The 18,641-nt window shown below is 51.2% G+C and overlaps 9 protein-coding genes across 9 annotated transcripts; 4 read left to right on the top strand and 5 right to left on the bottom strand.

Moving 5' to 3' along the window:
- Nucleotides 1-293: 293 nt before the first annotated feature.
- MRS44_004043 (uncharacterized protein) lies at nucleotides 294-743 on the top strand (the record flags this gene model as incomplete). The annotated part of the gene is made up of 1 exon (XM_046279179.2): nucleotides 294-743. The coding sequence occupies one exon, from the start codon at nucleotides 294-296 to the stop codon at nucleotides 741-743; it is 450 nt and encodes a 149-aa protein (XP_046124072.2).
- A 1,589-nt stretch (nucleotides 744-2,332) lies between these two features.
- Nucleotides 2,333-3,656, top strand: MRS44_004044 (uncharacterized protein; the record flags this gene model as incomplete). The annotated part of the gene is made up of 2 exons (XM_046271854.2): nucleotides 2,333-2,621; nucleotides 2,683-3,656. 2 exons carry the CDS (start codon nucleotides 2,333-2,335, stop codon nucleotides 3,654-3,656), a joined length of 1,263 nt encoding a protein of 420 aa, XP_046124073.2.
- Nucleotides 3,657-4,653: 997 nt separating this feature from the next.
- On the bottom strand, nucleotides 4,654-5,889 carry MRS44_004045 (uncharacterized protein; the record flags this gene model as incomplete). The annotated part of the gene is made up of 3 exons (XM_065622030.1): nucleotides 4,654-5,286; nucleotides 5,338-5,762; nucleotides 5,820-5,889. 3 exons carry the CDS (start codon nucleotides 5,887-5,889, stop codon nucleotides 4,654-4,656), a joined length of 1,128 nt encoding a protein of 375 aa, XP_065478102.1.
- Nucleotides 5,890-6,582: 693 nt separating this feature from the next.
- MRS44_004046 (uncharacterized protein) lies at nucleotides 6,583-7,884 on the bottom strand (the record flags this gene model as incomplete). The annotated part of the gene is made up of 1 exon (XM_046280420.2): nucleotides 6,583-7,884. One exon carries the CDS (start codon nucleotides 7,882-7,884, stop codon nucleotides 6,583-6,585), a length of 1,302 nt encoding a protein of 433 aa, XP_046124075.1.
- A 399-nt stretch (nucleotides 7,885-8,283) lies between these two features.
- Nucleotides 8,284-9,246, top strand: MRS44_004047 (uncharacterized protein; the record flags this gene model as incomplete). The annotated part of the gene is made up of 1 exon (XM_046279811.2): nucleotides 8,284-9,246. The coding sequence occupies one exon, from the start codon at nucleotides 8,284-8,286 to the stop codon at nucleotides 9,244-9,246; it is 963 nt and encodes a 320-aa protein (XP_046124076.2).
- A 185-nt stretch (nucleotides 9,247-9,431) lies between these two features.
- On the top strand, nucleotides 9,432-11,035 carry MRS44_004048 (uncharacterized protein; the record flags this gene model as incomplete). Its single annotated transcript, XM_046277973.2, has 4 exons — nucleotides 9,432-9,475; nucleotides 9,534-9,897; nucleotides 9,949-10,253; nucleotides 10,306-11,035. 4 exons carry the CDS (start codon nucleotides 9,432-9,434, stop codon nucleotides 11,033-11,035), a joined length of 1,443 nt encoding a protein of 480 aa, XP_046124077.1.
- A 516-nt stretch (nucleotides 11,036-11,551) lies between these two features.
- MRS44_004049 (uncharacterized protein) lies at nucleotides 11,552-13,037 on the bottom strand (the record flags this gene model as incomplete). The annotated part of the gene is made up of 4 exons (XM_046272438.2): nucleotides 11,552-12,154; nucleotides 12,206-12,816; nucleotides 12,892-12,964; nucleotides 13,029-13,037. The coding sequence occupies 4 exons, from the start codon at nucleotides 13,035-13,037 to the stop codon at nucleotides 11,552-11,554; spliced, it is 1,296 nt and encodes a 431-aa protein (XP_046124078.2).
- Nucleotides 13,038-14,199: 1,162 nt separating this feature from the next.
- MRS44_004050 (uncharacterized protein) lies at nucleotides 14,200-16,072 on the bottom strand (the record flags this gene model as incomplete). The annotated part of the gene is made up of 7 exons (XM_046273251.2): nucleotides 14,200-14,460; nucleotides 14,509-14,728; nucleotides 14,784-15,268; nucleotides 15,329-15,407; nucleotides 15,459-15,680; nucleotides 15,730-15,923; nucleotides 15,983-16,072. The coding sequence occupies 7 exons, from the start codon at nucleotides 16,070-16,072 to the stop codon at nucleotides 14,200-14,202; spliced, it is 1,551 nt and encodes a 516-aa protein (XP_046124079.1).
- A 684-nt stretch (nucleotides 16,073-16,756) lies between these two features.
- On the bottom strand, nucleotides 16,757-18,444 carry MRS44_004051 (uncharacterized protein; the record flags this gene model as incomplete). The annotated part of the gene is made up of 5 exons (XM_046283101.2): nucleotides 16,757-17,545; nucleotides 17,599-17,863; nucleotides 17,915-18,117; nucleotides 18,173-18,334; nucleotides 18,385-18,444. The coding sequence occupies 5 exons, from the start codon at nucleotides 18,442-18,444 to the stop codon at nucleotides 16,757-16,759; spliced, it is 1,479 nt and encodes a 492-aa protein (XP_046124080.2).
- Between the last annotated feature and the right edge of the window lie 197 nt (nucleotides 18,445-18,641).

The following is an 18,641-nucleotide window of genomic DNA, read 5'->3' on the forward strand; positions in this document are numbered from 1 at the left end:
ATGTGTTGAAGACCCTGCGGCAGTGTCCGAGGGTATCGATAATGAGTGAGACCACACGGGACCGAAGCTCTGAAGGCTAACCTAACGGTGGAAGGTTTCGGTCAATCAAGCAGCAGAGATCAGGGCATAGGCCCGAATAATCTTGACACGTCTCAACTTCCAGCACAGTTCCTTGAGTGGCCTGCTCTCGATGAGGTACAAGCAGCCGCAGCACCGCGATGGCAAACTTAACTTGATATCGGACCTTCGCAGTGCCGAGATCAAACCGTCAACAAAACACAAAACACAACAGCATGCTTGTTCCATCAAGGTTCCGGCTACTGTCGGCCCTGGTCATCTGTGGGCTTCTTGGATACCTTACTCAGGCGCGACCAGTGCTTCCAAGAATAGCCTTGGCCCCTCTCGGCACTTTACCAACGCCGAAAGCTGAGGGTAAAACCTTGACAAGCGAATCAGGGACCTCTGATTTTCATGCGTTATCGTCGAAGTGGTTGAACCCTCCTACAAAGCTGGATAAGCGTCTTATGCGACCGTATCCTCCTGGTCACGATGACTTTGGTCTGGAATATTATCTACACAAAAACGTTAGCCAAGTCTATGAAGAATCCATCCAGGACGCGATCTGGAGGGTAGTGGACACTGGCGGGAAGCCGGCGCTGGAGGAGGAGCCTGGCGACTACAGAAAGACCAAAGACCACTGGATACATCCGGATTTTGAATGGAGACATATTCCACACGGTTAAAGGGAAGGTAGTGATGTACGATAACACTACTCGTGCCGACAAAGAAGCTATCTTCAAACGGATATAGAAGGTTGCAGAGTTTGAGAAGTCAAGCAAGAAATCCGGGATATCAGCGAAAGGAAATGCCGGAAAAGATGAGAAACGCTGGTTCGACCAAAACTTTGTCTGGGTGAAGGTGTTACTCACGCCGAAGGGGGCAATGTTTATCCCTGCGAACACTACAGACGCCCGCAGAAGGCTCATCCGCAATAGTGGTGTACGGTTACTAAGGTCACGCGGTGACTTGCCATTGTTGGTTGGGGGGAATACTGGCGATATTTATGGGGGGCTACTCACGAAGGAGATTAAGACTGGGTAGGAGAGTCAATTTGTTCATGAGCAAGAATAGGAATGCTGTGACGGGACGAGCAACTTGCATTCGAATGTGATGAACGCTTAATTTCATACCAAATCAATATCTCAGTATGTGCTTCTCAAAAGACAAATACCGGTAGGTTCCCCACTGGTCTTCCAAGATTCTGCTTGGTCCCATTTGTACATTGCATCTGCCTGAGTATACAGCTTGGGAGCTTGTCTGTATTACCTTGATTCCTAGTCCGAAGTTGTGAGGGATGGGACGTGCAAACCTTTCCAGCCCCTGAGGCGAGTATTGGAGCCTGGCAAAGGCCCGATGTCACAGGCCTCAGAGCAAAATTCAATCAGGGAGTCATTTTTCTTCGTTTGCGGAGCGCAGGGCGATTGTGCCTAGTGTGGAATATTCGGGAAGTGAACCCTAACGGTTCTCAGTGGTGGTGACCTTGATGCAAAAAGTCAAAAGGGGTAAATGACCAGAATCCGAAAAGATTAAACACTCAACAATGTCAATATCACACCAAGTCATAACATACAATGGCAATCCACAATCCAACACCTGTCTGGTACTTGAAATTGTCTGTACTTGTAATCGCTTGATACTTGCGACGGCTTGCAACGGGATATTGTCATGGTTCACAATGGTTTGGACCATTGTCGTGAAAGTCACCCAAGGGCAGCTCTCGTGTACTAGGTATCCTTTTATCCCCTAGGATGTAGCCAAAAATTCCCATCATGGCTGTCGAAATAGGCAAAGCAACTGCACCCTTGATTCTCATCACACTATGGGCCAAAGCGATCCTCCCCGGCCCAAGTTTTGAAACCATTCACATCCACAAATACATCCAATTTACAGAGAGCTTATCTTGCCTAGGATCGCGGGCCGTCCCGAAGCACCACCAAGAAGTTCCTCAAGTGACGATTGTTCCTTTCCTTGAAGTATCCGCTCAAATGTTGCCAACAGAGATGTAAAGTGAAATATGAGACCGAACACACCCAACAGTTGTGAAGTTTTCATCTAGCTCTTAGCAATAGAAACCTTGACGTGAAAAGTTTTCAAGCCAGGTGGTGAGTTGCTATTCTCTAGATAGGAGGCCTCGAGGGAATTCCAGCCATAAAAAGGCGACTTGTATCCCTGACAACTGGACTTCTTCCACACCATTCTCTCATCCTCGCCTACCCCCTATCTACTTTGAAGTTCCTCTTCAACTAATCACAACTCACTCCCACCCATCACCATGATGACCCAAGCCTTTCCCATCATGGCGCTTCTGGCCATGCTTGCCTTCCTAGGCATGACTGTCGCGGCACCCTACAGTGACATTGGTCTCGAGATCGCCCTCCCTGACATGAAGACGGTTTACCCCATTCCCCTGGAGGTCGTGATTAAACGGGATGAGAAGATCGATAGCAAGTTTGAGGCCGAGGTCTTCAACCACAACGATGAGACGGTCAAGGTTTTGAAGTTTGGCAGCTTCCTTCATGATGATGATGTTGCTCTCAAGGTCGCTGATGTTTTCTACAAAGGTGAGCTAAGACTTTTCTGAGATACTTACCATGACCTAGATGCTAATCCTGAATTCCCTAGGCAATCCTGTTCGATTCCTAGGCGTTACTCCTTTGTTGAACTTTGACAAACTTGACAAGCGCCAGTTCGTCACCATCAAGACGGGTCAGTCGGTGAAGATCAAGTTCAATATCGCCGAACACTACGATCTCTCACAAGGCGAAGATTACACTGTCCTAATGCAAGGTAGCCTTCCCATCGCAGACCTGGGCTCCACCAACATCATCGGGTACATCCCATACAGCTCCAACTCGCTCAGGTTCACTGTGGACCGACGTGTCGCTGAGCAGACCCGTATGAAGTACCTCGACCGCATGCCAGGAGTTCAGCGCCAGAACTGCAAGGGAGAGAGAATCGAGAAGCTCAGGGAGTCCCTCTCTCAGTGCTTCCAGCTCGCCGATGAAGCCGAAGAGGAGGCCCGATTCGGTGACTCATGGAGATTGGAGGAGGCCTTTGGTGCCTCTGATGAGAAGACCCGATCAAGGGTTGCCGAAGTGTTTGCTGAGGCGAAGGACAAGTGCAAGCATGATTTCCGCAAGGTTGACAAGATCTGCCCCGAGTACTACTCCGAGTGCCTGTCCAGGAAGAAGATTGTCACAGCCTACATCCAGGAGCCGACACGTCAGGTTGGATACTGCGACAACTTCTTCACCCTCCCCGTCATGCCCGAAAAGTGCCACGGTTACGACTCATCCGAGGCCTGGGGCTGGCACCCTTCTCGTGCGGGCGCCGTGATCCATGAGATGATTCAGTTGAACTTGAGGGACACGATGGGGGTAAACGCCACGCTTGATACCGAACATGGCCTTGCCAAGATTCTCGCCCTTAGCCCCGAACTTTCCGTGAAGAATGCCGACAACTACGATCTTTTTGCTTCTCATGTCAGCCTCAACTGTGAGGCTATCAGCCCCGCCAGGCGAGGACTGGACCACCTCCGAACCAAGACGGATAAGGTTTTGAGAAAGGATCGTGAGGCTGGTCTGTGGGTTGATTGAGAAGCGGTTGATTGATGTGATCCATGACGTGGGAGTTGGAAGAATGTATTGATCGATGTTCTTGGACAGCTTCATCCGACATGCTAGTTATCTAAGGCTTCCTGCGTCTAGTCACAAGGGGGGACCGGGTGAATCTGGCGGTTGGATACTTGAGCGGGTTGGTCATTGGGCACCTACGGAACGCTCAAAGGAGCCACGACCGGCCTCGCAAAGTCTGAAGCCGCTTTGTTTGTTGCTATTGTTTTTAGTAGAGTTACTAGTTGTCGTTGAATTCCAAGATTGTTTTCTGCTACGTATGTTGCATTCCGCTATTGTATGGACGATAGTTGGTTGGACGGGCATCAGAGGATCGATCTCGTGAGAAATAAGTGAAGGACTCCGGTAGGATGGGTCGGAGAGAAAGATGCGATGTTTTTTCCCAAAGGAAACGCTGGAAGCTTTGATATGGCTGGAGTCGAGATTGTATTCAGCGATGATCAGCCTGGCCCTTGATGGGATAACTGAGCCAGAAGACCGTATCATTTTGACGCGTACCGGGCCGACGAACGAGGATGGCGCCGGTGAAGACACCGACCCAGACGTGTTGGTTGTTGGACATTATGAAACCAGACTGTTCCACTTTCAAGACTGTGCGCTGTAGAAATACTGCTTGAGGAAAATACCGCACTGTTAATAATATAGGGGGCAAATTAGGCCGCATGACTTTACTTGACCGCTCGGCTCTGACTCAAGTCGCCGGCTGTGTTGGTGTTGTACTGGAAAGCCAGATCAGTGTCTTACCGCGGATTCGTAACTCTTCCTCAAATCACTGGGCAGCGCCAAGGGACAAGGTTGACGTCAAAACGAGGCATCCGATCAATTAACGGCCAGCCAAAGAGCAAGCATGATAGAACATTCTGGCACATGATGGTACTAATATTCGAGTTTCTGGTCAAGCCAACCATTGGATCGAACGAGCTGTTGGCTCTGTCAACTTCCTCAACTGTTTGCCACGGCCTCAATCCAGATCTGGCCACAAATCCAATTCTATCCACTCATCGTCCGACCATATATCCCGGTCGAACTCTTCGTCGTCTGTTTCGTAGTCTGCCTCCTCACCTGTCCACACCTCGAACTCTTTCAGTGCATCTACATCATTTGGCCACATTTCCTCGAGAATCTGCCAGATTCGTCGGCGATTAGTAAAACCAGGGGGAACATCCAATCCAACCGTCTCGTGGCTCCACACATAACCGTTCTTGTCCCCTTCATATTCACGGTTTGAAGGCTGTGCAGGACTCAAAATCTGCCGAGTAAGCTTTTCCCAGTTCCACTCCTCTGTTTCCGACGGTTCCGAGTAAAGCTTATCGAGTACGAGTTCTATATCGAGATCCCAAAGAAACGGAATTTGAAAGAATATCTGCTTCCACAGAGACTGAGGCATTATGTAATTGCAGCCGAGAGAAATAGTACCCTTCTGGAACCAGGGAACAAGCTCATTCTTAATCTCTGGTGGCAATGCCATGAGACGGCCCTTAAAGTCTTGTACTAGTTTACTGGGCGGAAAAGGACTGGTGGCCCGACAGATTGGCTCCAGGTTCGAGAGGAGCTGGGTCGTCAAGTCGGGAATGTTGATGGGGTCATGGTCCCACTGTCAGACTAGTTAGTCAATGGCACGCGCTTAGAGAGAGGTTTACGTTACCCATCCTTCCCATTCATCTCCAAAGTTGACTATGCAGGAAAAGGGAACATAGTAACGATCGGCCCCAAACGACAGTGGCTCACCAGGCTGGGATGTCGGTATGTAAGGGAGGAAGTTGAATGAAGGATCATGCCATGGTCCCCATTCATGTCGAGCACAGCGGCGTTCCAGGGTCATCCAAAGGTCTCCGATCGAACGGACTCGAGAAGTAAACGAGGTTCTCATGACGCGGTTGGCCAAGTCTTCACAGGCCGGATGTATCCCAATGAATATCTTACAGGGAGCAAGCTCTGCCAACATGTCAGAGTTTTCTAGTTGGTATTCGAACTGCGGTATCACTCGTCGACTATCTGGGACAAGCTCTAGCCGCCCGGGATATGCGTCTGCATGAGCATGAAAGCGACGAACCGCACCGTCGGCCAGGTCTAAGGACCTAGGTTGATGGTTAGGCCAATGCGGGCCAGACAGGCAAATGACCGTACTCTGCCAATCAGGCGGGTCCAGAACCATGCCGCAGATTGTGCAGAGGCAATAGTCGGAGTTGGACGCCATCGTTGCCTGCGGCGAAAGAAGGTCGGGAAAAAAATAGGAGAAGGAGAGCGAGTAACTGCCTTGGATGATGCAGGATTGCCAAAGGCCCAGGGATGATAAGGGCGGAGGTTCTGTGAGGTCGACTGAAATGTGAGTCTGCAAACCTCGGTGATGCACGGGCGGAAGCAAGGATTACAGACAGTTGCACGCTTCGCCCCGCAAAGAGGCTTCGGCAGTGACTCAGGACTCAATCTAGATCCACCTAAGAGATGAGGTGCATATGATGTCGATGAAACATGACGTTGAGCAGGGATAGCCTGAGTGAATGCAGCAGTCATGCCGTTACCGGGATCTGGCTGGCTGTCATATTGCTTGTTGGGGGTGCATGCTGTAAAATAGCGTGGCGGTTGAAGAGAGAACCGAAATTACGTCTCTCGTATTGGCGTTTCAAAATGACACGAGTTTCGAAACATAGCGTGGTTGAGGCTCACTCACTAATGATAATCGATGCTGTATACAAGTGGATCACCATCAATTAATCATGTCCGCACGTACCCCAGAATGCCGCCCTGCCAAGACGGCTATAGCCGTCCATCTACGGATTGCCCTCCAAGGTTACCGATATCGTGTTGCGGCTGCATGTTCAAAGGCTCTCTTCTACCCAACATCCATGAACTTAACTGGGCTGAGCTTCCATACGACTTGTATCATCACTCAGAGGTGGGCAATTCCCCTGGACCTTAGGGCGGTAGCGACTCTCTCCAAGCCAGCCCTCAACTGAACTTCATCCTGCGAAAACACAATACGAAACCATCCGGGTTGCTCAGAGCCAAAGTCCTTGCCAGAAGATATATAAACCCTGTGGTCTAGGAAAAGCTTGATCAACAAATCGTCTAGGCCCTCATCGACGGCTGCTGGGTTATGCTTCTTCCAGACACTGCCGAGATCGGCCCAGAGGAAGAAGGCCGCATTTGTGCCGCGGGCGTATGGGACGCCGTGGCTATTTGCCCATTGCACGACGAATTGGTATCTCTCGGCCAGTCTTGCCTGGTTCTTCTGGATGAAAGAATCGGTCCACTTCCCATCCTCTAGAATATTGGCGGCGATGTGATCCGACGCAGATGAGGGAGAGCTATAAAGAGCAACTGCGACTAAAGCCGTATGTAGAGACAGATTACACTGGGAGATGACAGCCCCAATCCGAAGGCCGTTGGCGCCAAAGTCCTTCGAGAGACCCCAGATTGTATGGATCCGGCCAGGTGCAATAACATCCGCTGTGTCAAGCGAAAGGCATGATGCGAAAGGCACTGGCTCAGAAAATTGGTCGAATCTGTTCTCCCACACCGACAGAGCATAAACCTCGTCGCTAATAAAGTGAATGTCGTACTTTGTGCAGAGACTCATCAGGCCAAGCAAGCTGGCGCGAGAGTAACACCTGCCGAGAGGGTTATGAGGGTTTGATATGATGACTCCCGCGACTCCCTGGCCCTTCTCTACAGCTCGCTTAATGGCTGCCTCATAGTGGTGAACGGCCTCGGGGCCCAGGGGATCGGTATTGCCAAACTCCACTGCGATGACCTTGCAGCCAGTTCTGAGGACAAGGTCTGGAATGAAGGTATTATAATACGGCCGGCCAAGTAGAAATACATCACCAGGGCTCGCTATGACCCAGGCAAGGTGCTCCACAGCAGAGCTGCAGCCGTTTGTCACTGTGAAGTGCGCCGGCTGAAGTGGAAGAACAGGCCGTAGGTGTCGGTTAAGGAATGTCGCTAGGGCTGCCTTGAGCCTCTTGGATCCCGTCATGCCATCTCCATAGGTGAATGCATGATTCGGCAGTTTGAAGTGTTTGTGAAGATGCTCTGACAGCTCTTGAGCCATGAGAGTGTTCTCTGAAACACCCAGGGTTGCAAAGCCGGTGGGATTGGCGGTGGGGTGGTAGAGATCGCCCACGGCCTTCCAGATGTGCAAGCCATCGCTTGCTTTTTCGGCTGTTCTGCCACGGGATGAAAGTGACATTTTGACGAGTATTAAAGCGATTTTCGGCTTGGGAAAGGTTGGAATGTTCAAGTACACTCGCCCTGAGAAGGCTTGATATCTTGGAGAGTGGTCAGTAGCTGTGAGCTGCTTAGAGTCGGATTTATGTACGTAGCTTTAGTGGATCATCTAAGGTGGATGTCCCCACCAGGTCAACTTACGTCTTGTGAACATGACCAATTTCAAATACCCTCTAGGACCTGTTACGTAGCAGATCCTTTAGTCAACAGTAAAGGAGATCTTAGAGCAAACCACCCCAGCAATCCTGTTGACGTCTAGGGACTACGGTCGAATACAAATTCACTCGACTAGAACACTCCCTTGATTCTGTCTCCTCCATATCGCACCAACCATTCACTTCTCTACTGGATATCTTATACAATGCAAGGACCTACGCGTTCACTGCCCGGTGGCATCTATGCCGCCAGCATGACATTCTTTGACTCTGCAACCGACGACATTGACCGGCAAACTCAGCGTCAACATACAATTCGCCTCGTCAAAGCGGGTATCGCCGGCTTTGTGGTCATGGGCTCCAACGGCGAAGCACCTCATCTGTCCATCGAAGAGCGCAACACCGTCATCCGCGAAACCCGCTCTGCTCTTGACAGCGTTGGCAAGCAGGATAGGCCAATCATCGCTGGTTGCTCTGAGAATTCCGTTCGTGGCACCGTTCACCTCTGTCGCCAGGCTGGCCTCGCTGGTAGTGATTATGCCCTTGTCCTTCCTCCCTCTTATTTCCGTGGCGGCATGAGCCCGGATATCATCGAGAGTTTCTTCACCGACGTCGCGGATCAGTCGCCCATCCCCATCATTCTCTATAGCTTCCCTGCAGTGTCAGCCGGCATAGAGGTGGACTCTGATCTTCTCTCGCGCATCTCTCAGCATCCCAACGTCGCCGGGACAAAGTTCACCTGTGGTGACACAGGCAAGTTGAACCGAGTCTCCACGGCGATGAAGTCCCGTCAGCCGTACGCCATCTTTGGAGGTTTAGCCGACTTCATACTGCCTGCTCTCGTCGCAGGTGCGACTTGTGTAATAGCTGGCGGTGCCAACGTCACGCCGCGAACCTGCGTCAAAGTCTTTGATCTGTGGCACGAAGGTCGAGTGGAGGAGGCGCGGGAGATGCAGGCGGTGCTTGCACACGGCGACTGGGAGCACACGGCGCGGGGCATTTCAGGGACAAAGGCGGCGCTCAATGTGTTGTTTGGATATGGAGGGAACCCCCGACGGCCCCTTAAGAGTCTGTCCGAAGCCGCTATTGCGGAGATGAGGGGTGGCATGGGGGAACTGGTTGCTCTTGAGGAACAGCTTGGGGCTCGTCCCACAGCTTCTACCCTTTAAGGTTAGAGTTTCCGCTCCAAGTTGGACAGTGGATAGAGAATCAACTAGTTAGACTAGTCATAACCATGATGAGTCATCAGAAAGAAACGTCCCGATAGCCGTGGTGGATCAGCCCGGCAAATGCACCCTCTCATGCTATCCTCATGATTTCCCGCTTCCCACCTGTGCCAACTCCCACAAACACAATGGGCAAACAAACGAGCAACCCTGCAGCCTCTCAAGACATCAAGTACTTTCCCAGCATCTATTCCCTTGCTTATGAGAAGCTGATGTTCTGTGCCCGGCAGAAAACTACGTAATCGCCTCTCGCAGCAGGCATTCCGACGCCGACGAGCCGACCTGCTCCGTGATCTTCGGGAACGAGCAGATCACAACCACTCGAATGAGAGTGAGGCCTTGGCCAAGGCGAGAGCTGACAATGCTGCCCTTCGAGAACAACTGGCCGAGGCACACGCTAAGCTTAACGGCCTACTCGCCAGTGTGCAAGGTTTGGTGCAGTGCACGACTCCGAACCCGAAACAGGCGAAACGTGGAGTGGAAGAGAGTGCTCAGGGTGATTCTCTGAGTGATAATAGCGTTGCAGAGCAGCCCATTGCTGACGATGCGGTCACGCTAGCGGATCTTCTACCAACCTCGCAACCTCTTGCACAGGTACTTGTTCAAGTCCAAGGATCATGTCTACAGTATTTACAACCACTATAGGACAACTACATGGCCCAACGCTCGACTGAGCAAGGATCAAGCCAGGAGGCTAGTCTCCCAATCCCCGACTTTGGGGCACTGACCACGCTCGGTATGACACAGCAAATACCCAACATCTGGTCATTCGAGTATCAGATGGGGCCAGACGTCTACCATGACGCCCTTCTCTCCTCTGAGACCCTGAGCCACTCGCGAGGGCAGCTCTGGATCGAGTCCAACTCTCCGTTCTCAGATCACATCAACTTTATACAGCGGGAGCTTGCATCCAAGACAGAAGCGCCTAATGCGCAGCTATCTACCCCATTGTTAGTGATGCTAGCTTACCCAGCAAAAGTGTCTCTGGCTGACCCTCGCTAGACTCTATCTGGCCACAACATCAGCGCTGTCCATGTTCCACACTGTTGCTCGTCAGGACGTTATGCGATGGTATGCCAAAACGAGGTTCTACCATACACGAGACGTCACTGTGTGGAAAATTCGCCCTTGCGATGGGACTTTCAATAGACTCCATCCGCAATATCAGCCCACTCTCCTTCAGCTTCAATGCAGCCACGCTGCCGTCATTGACTGGGTGCCATTCCCGTCCATCCGCGACACTCTCATCCGGTACCATGCTGCCAACCCCTGTATTGATCAAGTAGTCAGCGACATCGTCGGCGTGTACGTCGTCGAAACACTGCTAAGCGAGTTGATTGCCGACTCCCCGCCTTTGCAAGTTTATATCAGAGTCGTGGACCTAGTGCAGGCTATGGCTGGCGCCGACGAGGACCCAAGCCAGGAACCAGCGTCTCTGCCGGTATCTGAGATCTCAGATATTTTCACGTCGCCGAGCGTTGCCTTGGCCGTCGCGAGACACCTCCAGATCGAGTACGGGCTATCCAGATATAAACTAGATCCTGGGCTATTCATCAAGCACCCCGAGTTCTATGAAAGTGCGGGTTTACTCATGGCGCAAGGTGCGCCGCTGAAGCCGGATTCTACATCACTTCTGTCGTTTCCGGGCTCTTTGGATAAAAACACTGCTTCTCTCTATCGGAACTTTATAGCCTTTATCTGTTCCAACATGTATGAGAGTCTAAGAGCGTAATTGGCCTCAATCCTCTGCATCACTAGGTAATCAAGGTACCTGGCTAGTTCAACGTTCCACTCTCAGGCAACAATGCGGGTCGGCACGGGTCAGCTTGAGCCACGGAGTGACCTGATGGTCACTGAAGAACTGATCGAAGTTTGTCAAGAGGGAGTGGTGGAGGCGAGCGCGCAGGCGATCTCGGAACGACTCGTAGCTCCGGTACTTCGTCATAGAATTTACTAGGAGGACAGAAACATGAAAGAGGAAGCTCTCCTCAACTTCATTGGGACCTGAATGTTGGCCTCCAAAGGTGTCTGCGATTGGGGAGCCTATCCCCTGATAGACAATTGTATTCCGCGGTAGACTTTTATCACACAGACACTTGCAATGAAAACAGGGAAGGGTATCCCATGACTTCCAAGTCACAGCAAGTAGAATAAAGATTTAGAGAGCCATGTTTGGCCACAAAGGGTAATGATCAAGACTATTCTTCTCAACCATGTGACACACACTAAGCGACGAGCAAGCTACTCTCTAGATGTTTACGTTGCCATCGCCATTTGGACCAATCTTGCCCCCTCCCCAGATAGTCCTCTTCTTCGACTTTGTAGACTCTCCGTTCTCGTAGCTCCAGATCAGATCACCCCAGCCGGGATGATCAGTCGACGACGTGTACAACTGCCCTCCGTCCTTGTCATAAGCTTGCTTGGCCTTGGTTGTCCAAGGAGCGTTCCGACCGCGAGCAACCTTGTAGGCGTAGTAGATGATGTCCCATACTGATCCCGTGAGTTTACCGTTGACAAGCCCCACGCCGCGGTTCTTCTCACTGATCTCTGACCATGGTCCATTAACCAAGATTGCCTCGCACCGATAGAAGTTCTTGTTGTATGGCACGTTGTTTCCGAGGCTATACTTGGCCAAGTACTCAGATCCCTTGAGCAACAAGTCGCCGCCCTCGCTCCAGACATCATGACCCTGAGACTGGATTGTGCGGGCTGCATATGCAGCCCATGCTACACCAGACTGGGCGTGGCTCTGATCACGGCCGGCTTCTGCTGACTGGCCTGTGGATGGATCAATGTTGCCATAGATGCCCGCGCAAGGGTCGTTCAAGTATGCGTTGAGAGCGTAGTTATACTAGTCGACGTGAGTGATTTGCGAACTAATGCTTTCGACGGAGGTACTCACCATGCTGACATCGTCCAAATAGACGGCGAAATCCAGGAGAGCTTTGATGCTGACCATACCATAGTTTGCCTGACCAATGATGATGGATTGCCGCGCAAATAACCAGTAGAGCTGGTTGGAGAAACCGGCGCCGCCCTGCCATTTCGCACCGGCCTCAGTCCAGTTGCCTTCCCATCGCATAATCTCTGCCGCGTTGGCGAGCATGCTTCCTTCAAGACCAACCAACAACGAAGTATCCAAGCCGACAATGTTGGTGAGATTGGTTCCCCAGGCATCAAGAATAGTGGTGGCCCGGTCCCAGTGGGCTTGGTCCTTGGTGATATACCACATCAAGGCGTTCTGCCAGGCGGCCCGAGTATCCGCTGTAAATGATGTGTAGTTGCTGCAAGAGCCACGGCAAAGGACTGGTTTCGGACCCTGCATGGTATAGCTGCTGAGGGAGTATTTATCGGTGCTGAAAGCTTTGTAAGCTGTCTTCCATGGTTTCTTTTCGCTCTTGACATTGTTGCGGATACGCTCCAGATCGTCGTGGGTGTGCCAAAGGCCAGGGTGAACAAATTCACCCGGTCGTTTCTTGGCGCCTGGCAAATTCTGAGGAGAGATGACAGGGCCTATTTAAAAGATCATGTTAGCCATGTTGAACGACATGATGTCTCGCTTTTCCATGGAACAGCATTTCGACGTACCGTTGAGCGCGGGGACGTTGGACGTCAATGCCTCAGCGGCAATGGCGAACAAACACAGGATTGCAATGATTAGCTAAATCAGTGGTTAGAAACGTAAGACAAACCAATGAGTTGCAACCATTGTAGGGACGACATACCTTGGTCATGATGGAGTGCTGTACTAGCCGGGGCCTCTTGCAAAGGCAACGACTTGGACCTGCAGGAATGATCTGGGGATCTAAAGCTGCAGGAACAGCACACACTTTAAGGTCCAAGAAATAGAATGACGCACGTTCTAGCTACTGGGATCTTCAGCGGGATATATTCCGGCCGTCTTCCGACATCAACAAGCCCGGGGACCCTGCCACAATCCCATGCCTTCCCCGCACGCCTCCTCCGGCAACCACCTGCCGGACTCCGATAGCCCGAAATTAACAGGATCGGACAGAGCCCGGAAGATACACCGTAGCATCGAAGCAACTGTGAGAGCCAAGAGTCTCCTACGAACGGCCGGTAATTACATCTTGCCCGATACTGGGTGAAGCATAACCCTGGATCCGGCAAGATGCGACTGCTTGTCAAAGTCAGAAGGTATCTATAGACCTACTTAGCCAGGACTGTTAACGGAAGAGCCGCGGCGGAGTTCTTGTTGCTGGTTTTGTCTTCAGATGGTCAAGTAGAAACCGGTTATCAGATACATCGGTTCGGCATCGACGTCGTTAAACGCCACCTTATCGTACCTAGCTAAGAGTGAGGTTATAAGCGCTAGTAACATGTTGACTTCAGTTCCACCATGGCAACTAGGTTACCTTTAGTTTACATAAATATTTTGAAGCGAACGTTACCTATCCAATTACAGTACTTGATTGAGTTCTTGAAACATTTCGCTTCCCACGACATTCGTGTACAACAAGTGAGACTGAGCCCTCCCTGGCACTTGATGACACCGGGACTGGGCTTATACCATCTAGAATTGACCACCTTACTCAGTATAGGCTCCATATCACAAGACCTGTTGCACGGTGTCCATTCACCCCGATGAAACAGTAATTCATCTCAATTCACGTAAAACATCTGCGAAACGAAGGGTTTGGGCGCCCCATCATAGGTCAGTTAGAGCGACTATGGGACCTCGCTAATGTAATGACTACGCGGCCTATCCAAGATCGCCTTGATGTTCGCAGAATGTAAAGAATAAAGTATATTCCAAAACAGACTTCCCAGTCCCAGAAGCTAACCAGTCCTATCACTAATCCCCCCATCGGCTCGCACCCAGCCCATCAACCATCCTTTGGACACCCCTCCGTCAACAGGAATCTAGGCACCAGATTAAGTGTCATATCGGAAGTCGGGGTTCTCCTTGTCCGTCATATCAGCAAACGCATTGCGATGCTGGACCTGGTCCTCCTCAGATCCCTTCTCACTGCCAGCGTCCGCATGAGACACTTCAGCGGCCGCCTTCTTCTTCAGGATGTTTCGGCGAGTCAACAGAATTCGAAGAATGACAAGGAAAATGTTGAAGAGCCCGTAAAGACAGAAGTGGGCGGTGAAACCATGCTTGTAGCGAGGCGCGTCGGACTTTTGGAAGATCTTGAGCGAGTCAGCTGTGGTCTAAGAACTGGGAAGGGTCAGGCATACCTGAGGGGCAGTCATGTTGCCAGCAGCCCAAGCAACAAAGGTAATGGCCAGAGTAGTCGACTTCTTGGTCTGGCCGGCAATGTTGCGAGAAATGAGCGAGAAGATCAGATTGCCTTCAGCAAGGTAGAACTGGGTGCAGTAGAAGGCAATGAGCAGGCCCACACGGTTGGAATGGTTTGGTGGGATGCTGTAGATGATTGCCGTTCCGATGATAGCAGGACTAAAACCAGATGTCAGTCGCAGATCGAAAGGGAACTCGGGTGTAAGTGACTTACACAGTCCATGCATGCATGACCCACGCAGTTTGCCTAGTGGCCGTCGCCAGAGTAGCGCTTCCAACCATAACAATAATGGTAACTGCACCTTGGGCAATGTTGAGCAGCTGAGTCTGGAGGTAGGTGAAGCCAAACGAAGAGATAATGAGGTTTGAGAAAACACCCAAACCACCAATGATCAGCGTCGAAGTGAGCTGAAGCATGACATAGCACCAGACAACTGGGTCCGTCACGGCTTCAACAACTTGGTAGCGCTTGTACGACTTGTTCTGGATACCTGTTTCGTTGGCTCGAACACGCTCGACCATCAGGCGCTTCTGGTCCTCGTTGAAGCACTTGGCCTTCATGGGGGAGTCGGGAAGCCACCAGCCGATGAAGACGCCCCAGACACAGGTGGCCAGACCGAGGACGAGGAAGAGCAGCTGCCACGGATAGATGACTCCATTCTTGTAATGAGACACTCCCCACGCAATGATACCGCCGACCTAGCAAGTTGAACTGTTAGCTTGCTGCACAATGAACCACGGCTGCAGGGTGTTTCGTACCATTAGCTGAACGCCAGTCATGCAGTACCAGAGAGATGTGAGGATAGACTGTTCCCGTTTCGTGTACCACATGCTCGTCCTAGGAGCCATGTTAAACAAGTCAGAGAACCACTTTGCGATGGAAACTTACATGATGATGAAAGAAGGCTGCACACAAGACTCGAAAACACCCAGAAGAAACCGAACCACCATGAGCGAGGCAAAGTTCTTGGCAGCCGCGGAGCAAGCGATGACGCACCCCCAGCAAAACACATTGACAGCCAGGTATTTCGCGACGGGGAGCTTCTGGAGGAGGAGGTTGGTGGGGTATTCGCCGACGAGAACGCCCATGTAGAGGATTGTTCCCAGCCATCTATCCGTGTCAACTTTACTCGCCTGGTTATAGGAAGCTGTGGACTCACGAGAACTGCTGTCCATGAAGATTCGCATCTTCCTGGATGTTCATGACGGAAGAGAAACCGAGAGTGCCCTTGTCGAGAGACTGGCAGAAATAGGTTCCAAGCATACAGGCCAGGATGCGCCTATTTACGGTCCAGAAGAGTTCCTTGTTGGTCGCATCGTCAATCTCAACAGGAGCACCTGCATAGTTGGCGGTCTAAACTCTGTAGTTAGAATAGTTCCATAAGGAGTATTGGGATCGACGTTGCGCCATACCTCGATATCTGCAACATTGTTGACTTCCACACCCACTGCTCTAGCAGAGGTGATGGAGTCAGTGTGCTGCACCTGCGCGTCTTTCGTCATGTTTGAGTCCCGTATTGCCGATCAGCGTGTATTGTAAGTACAGTCGTGAGTGTCTTGAGGGGGATGATCTTTAGTCAAACCGGTGCGAGCGCGGCCTTGATATTGTTGTAGCTTTGGATCTTGTTCTCCCACCATTGGAGTGTCATGATCCAACACAACGATCTCGCGGGGGTTGCACTCTGGAGTCCGGGGGAATTATCGGGGTCACTCCGAAGACTCGACTTGTTCTGGACCGGCCCCGCTTACTAGTCACATCTAGCGTCATTTCTCAGGTCAGGTGTCAAAATACCCCAGACCGATGGCTTGTTCTGGGTTGTTTGATGCTATCGGCACTGGGCCGAAACTTTGTCCGAAGCATCAAGCGAGACTTGAAAGTCGCGTCATGTCACCATCCAAGATCAACCGCGCCAATGTCCGGGGAAGGGCGGTCGGCAAACCACCAACAGAAACTCACGCGACATCGAATGTCAGGGATCCCCGCATTGTCTCGGTTCAAACCTGGAAGCAAGCCATTAACCAGTCAACAGAGGAGCTAACTACAATCCTGGTAAATTCACTCTACCTCCCATGGCTATCGGCAATGGTAGCATTGGGACCAAAGGTAAATCTTCAGGTCATTGTAAGCCACATGACATTTCCAGAACTAGAGTAGATAGAGAGCAAAAGATCAAACATGTTTATCGTCTACAACATCTGCCTAAGAACATTCATCTCTAGAAGCTTATTTCCAACAAGAAGGAAAAAGTAATCAGCGTAAACCAGTCCATGATCGGCCCATCGGCGCGGAGCAAACTTGAAATTGTTAATCGTCGCTCCGTTGACAATCGTGTCCCCCTCGCCAATGTCCCACTCCACGTGCGACACGGGCACACCAGAACCGTTTTCGACAGTGTCGATAGAACAGTCCTTTTCCTTCCCGTGCGCTGAAGGGTTCAAGTGTCTAGAACAAACAGCGTCCACGATGCGCAGTGCATGTTCAAGGTAAGAAGACTTCTCGCTACGGCTGAGAAGCATCTGATGAATGACCAACATTCCATACGCGGCTACAAGCGCCGCACTCGTATCAGGAGGTTGCTGCGCGCTGCCAGACGTTTCGGCAGCGTCAAAATCCCACGGAGGAATCTGCGTGTCAGGCAATCTCCTCAGAAAGTAGTCGGCACAGCGTTTGGCCGTGTCAAGGAACGAAGCCTCGCCACTCCATTTGTACGCTTCAGCAAATCCTGCAATTGCCCACGCCTGGCCGCGAGACCAGCATGATGTATGGCTATAACCCTGGTTCGTGAGGCGCTCTTTGAGGGTTCCGGTCGAAGGATCGAAGTTGACGACGTGACAGGTGGACGAGTCGGCGCGGACGTGATACTTTTGCGAGGTGCGTGCGTGGGCGACCGCAATGTCGAAAAGGCGAGTTGACTCTGCTCGGGAGGAAGTCTGGGACGCAGCCCAGAAGAGGAGCTCAAGATTCATCATGTTATCCTGGGTGGGTGTCATGTCAGATATGGAACCAGCAAGAGGTAGCCTCTACTCACGATGATTACCAGAAAGTCTTTGCTGGTATCTGTAAACGAGTAGCACTTCGTTTGGCACTTATCCCAAGACCTCATGCAGCCAGTGGTCTCGCTGAAGCGATCAGCTAGAGTGTTTGCTGCTTTCATCATTGTGTCAAATGCCCTTTGATCACGGTGGAGATCCCATTGCACGCGAGCCCAGGGGAAGATCATGAACCCGAGATCATGCGTGCCGAGGAGGGAGGCATTTTGGTGGAGGTTCTCGGTCCACCATTTGCAGGCATGTCTGTAAACCACTGTTAGCAACTTCATCATGGGGGAAGAGCCTGATGCGTACTCGAGCTGAAGAACATGGGGAGCGGCTCCCTTTTCAGAATTGTAACCGACCAAGTCCAACTCGCTCCGAAATTTCCGGGTACGTTCCAGGAGGAGGTGGAGGGAACCGGGAAAGAACCCCGAGGTCCAGAATGAAAGATCCCTATAGACGTATCCGGTGCTTCCTGGTTTGGTATACTCTGGATACCATATAGGTGGCTCGGACTACCTCGTTTGTCAGTGGATGAGGAGGCCTGTGCCAGAGACTAATGCGCCATACCGAGTCAAGGTCTCTTTCAGCGATACCCCAAATCTTTGCTCCAACGGAGGGGGAGTAGAGAAGTCCAAGGTGTTTGAATGTGGTTAATGACAAGCCACCATTCGCATGCGTACTCTCGCCGTTTCTTTCTTTCAAGCCGTTGATAAGTTGGTCGTCAAACTGCTGATGAATGGGATTAGTTATTGGACCCCAAGAAGGCTGCAACGACTGACCGAAACTTTGCGCTTCTTTGCCAGTTGATGGGTGGCTGTGCCCACAGATTGGAGCGTCATCTCCAGCAGAATAGGCGACGAGGGGAGAGAATAAGAGAGGCAGCAACAGCAACGAGAGAACGTATATGGTGTAAACAGGTAAAGCTACCGGAAAAAAGAAACAAACAGTAAACCCAAGATATAATCGAAATGCGGCTTATTGCAAGCCTATGAGAAATATTGATTTGAAGGAATTTGTTCAATACATTTGCTTTCAT

The sequence above is a fragment of the Fusarium solani genome, assembly GCF_023522795.1.
Source record: "Fusarium solani strain SB1 chromosome Unknown bctg00000002, whole genome shotgun sequence".
Lineage (NCBI taxonomy): Eukaryota > Fungi > Ascomycota > Sordariomycetes > Hypocreales > Nectriaceae > Fusarium > Fusarium solani.